The sequence below is a fragment of the Etheostoma cragini genome, unplaced genomic scaffold (assembly GCF_013103735.1).
Source record: "Etheostoma cragini isolate CJK2018 unplaced genomic scaffold, CSU_Ecrag_1.0 ScbMSFa_2677, whole genome shotgun sequence".
Taxonomy (NCBI): domain Eukaryota; kingdom Metazoa; phylum Chordata; class Actinopteri; order Perciformes; family Percidae; genus Etheostoma; species Etheostoma cragini.
This window is the reverse complement of record NW_023266864.1, coordinates 987-1,767: the sequence shown is the minus strand read 5'-3', so window position 1 is coordinate 1,767 and position 781 is coordinate 987. Positions and strand designations below refer to the sequence as shown.

The window sequence follows — 781 nt, the reverse complement described above, 5'->3', positions numbered from 1 at the left end:
AACCTCATATCTCATCAACATGCAGGGGGAATGAGAGGGGGGAACACCAGAGCAGGGGGAATAAGAGGGGGAAACAGCAGAGCGGGGGAAACTTAATTTGATCTTTCACCGTTTTCTTTCCTCTAGTGATCGGTGGTCAGCATGCACATAAGATCAGAGTGAAGAGGACATATGAACGTGTGACTGAAGGAGCTGAGCAAACAGGAAGTGGAACCCTCCTCAGCAGGATCTACACTGCGGTCTACATCACAGACAGACTGAGAGAGGTTAATATCCAACATGAGGTGAGGCAGCTGGAGAAGTCTTCCAAGATGGAGACCCTCCATGACTCTCCAATCCAGTGCAGCGACATCTTTAAAGCCTCACCTGGCAAACAGAAACCCATCAGAGTTGTTATGATGATTGGCATCGCTGGCGTTGGAAAAACCTTCTCAGTGCAGAAGTTCTGTCTGGACTGGGCCGATGGGCTGGAGAACCAAGATGTCGATCTGGTGATTCCTCTTTCCTTCAGGGAGCTGAACCTGATCAAAGATAAGCAGTACAGTCTTTTGGAGCTGCTCCGTGTTTTCCATCCAACATTACAGGAGATCCCAGCAGAGCAGCTCGCTGCCTCCAGACTTCTCTTCATCTCTGACGGCCTGGATGAAAGCAGACTTTCACTGGATTTCAACAGCAATGAAACTGTTCCTGATGTCACACACAAGTCCTCAGTCAACGTTCTGTTGACAAACCTCATCCAGGGGAAGCTGCTTCCCTCGGCTCTCGTCTGGATAACTTCCCG

At 49.7% G+C, this 781-nt stretch overlaps 1 protein-coding gene across 1 annotated transcript in view; it reads left to right on the top strand.

Moving 5' to 3' along the window:
* The window catches only part of LOC117940523 (protein NLRC3-like), a gene marked incomplete at its 3' end in the record, with an annotated part of 6,305 nt that overhangs the window by 4,542 nt on the left and 982 nt on the right, over positions 1-781 (top strand). Inside the window, exon 4 of the mRNA XM_034865770.1 lies at positions 127-781. This exon is cut by the window's right edge and continues 982 nt beyond it. Within this exon, the coding sequence (XP_034721661.1) occupies positions 127-781 (655 nt within the window). The remainder of the gene's footprint in view (positions 1-126) is intronic.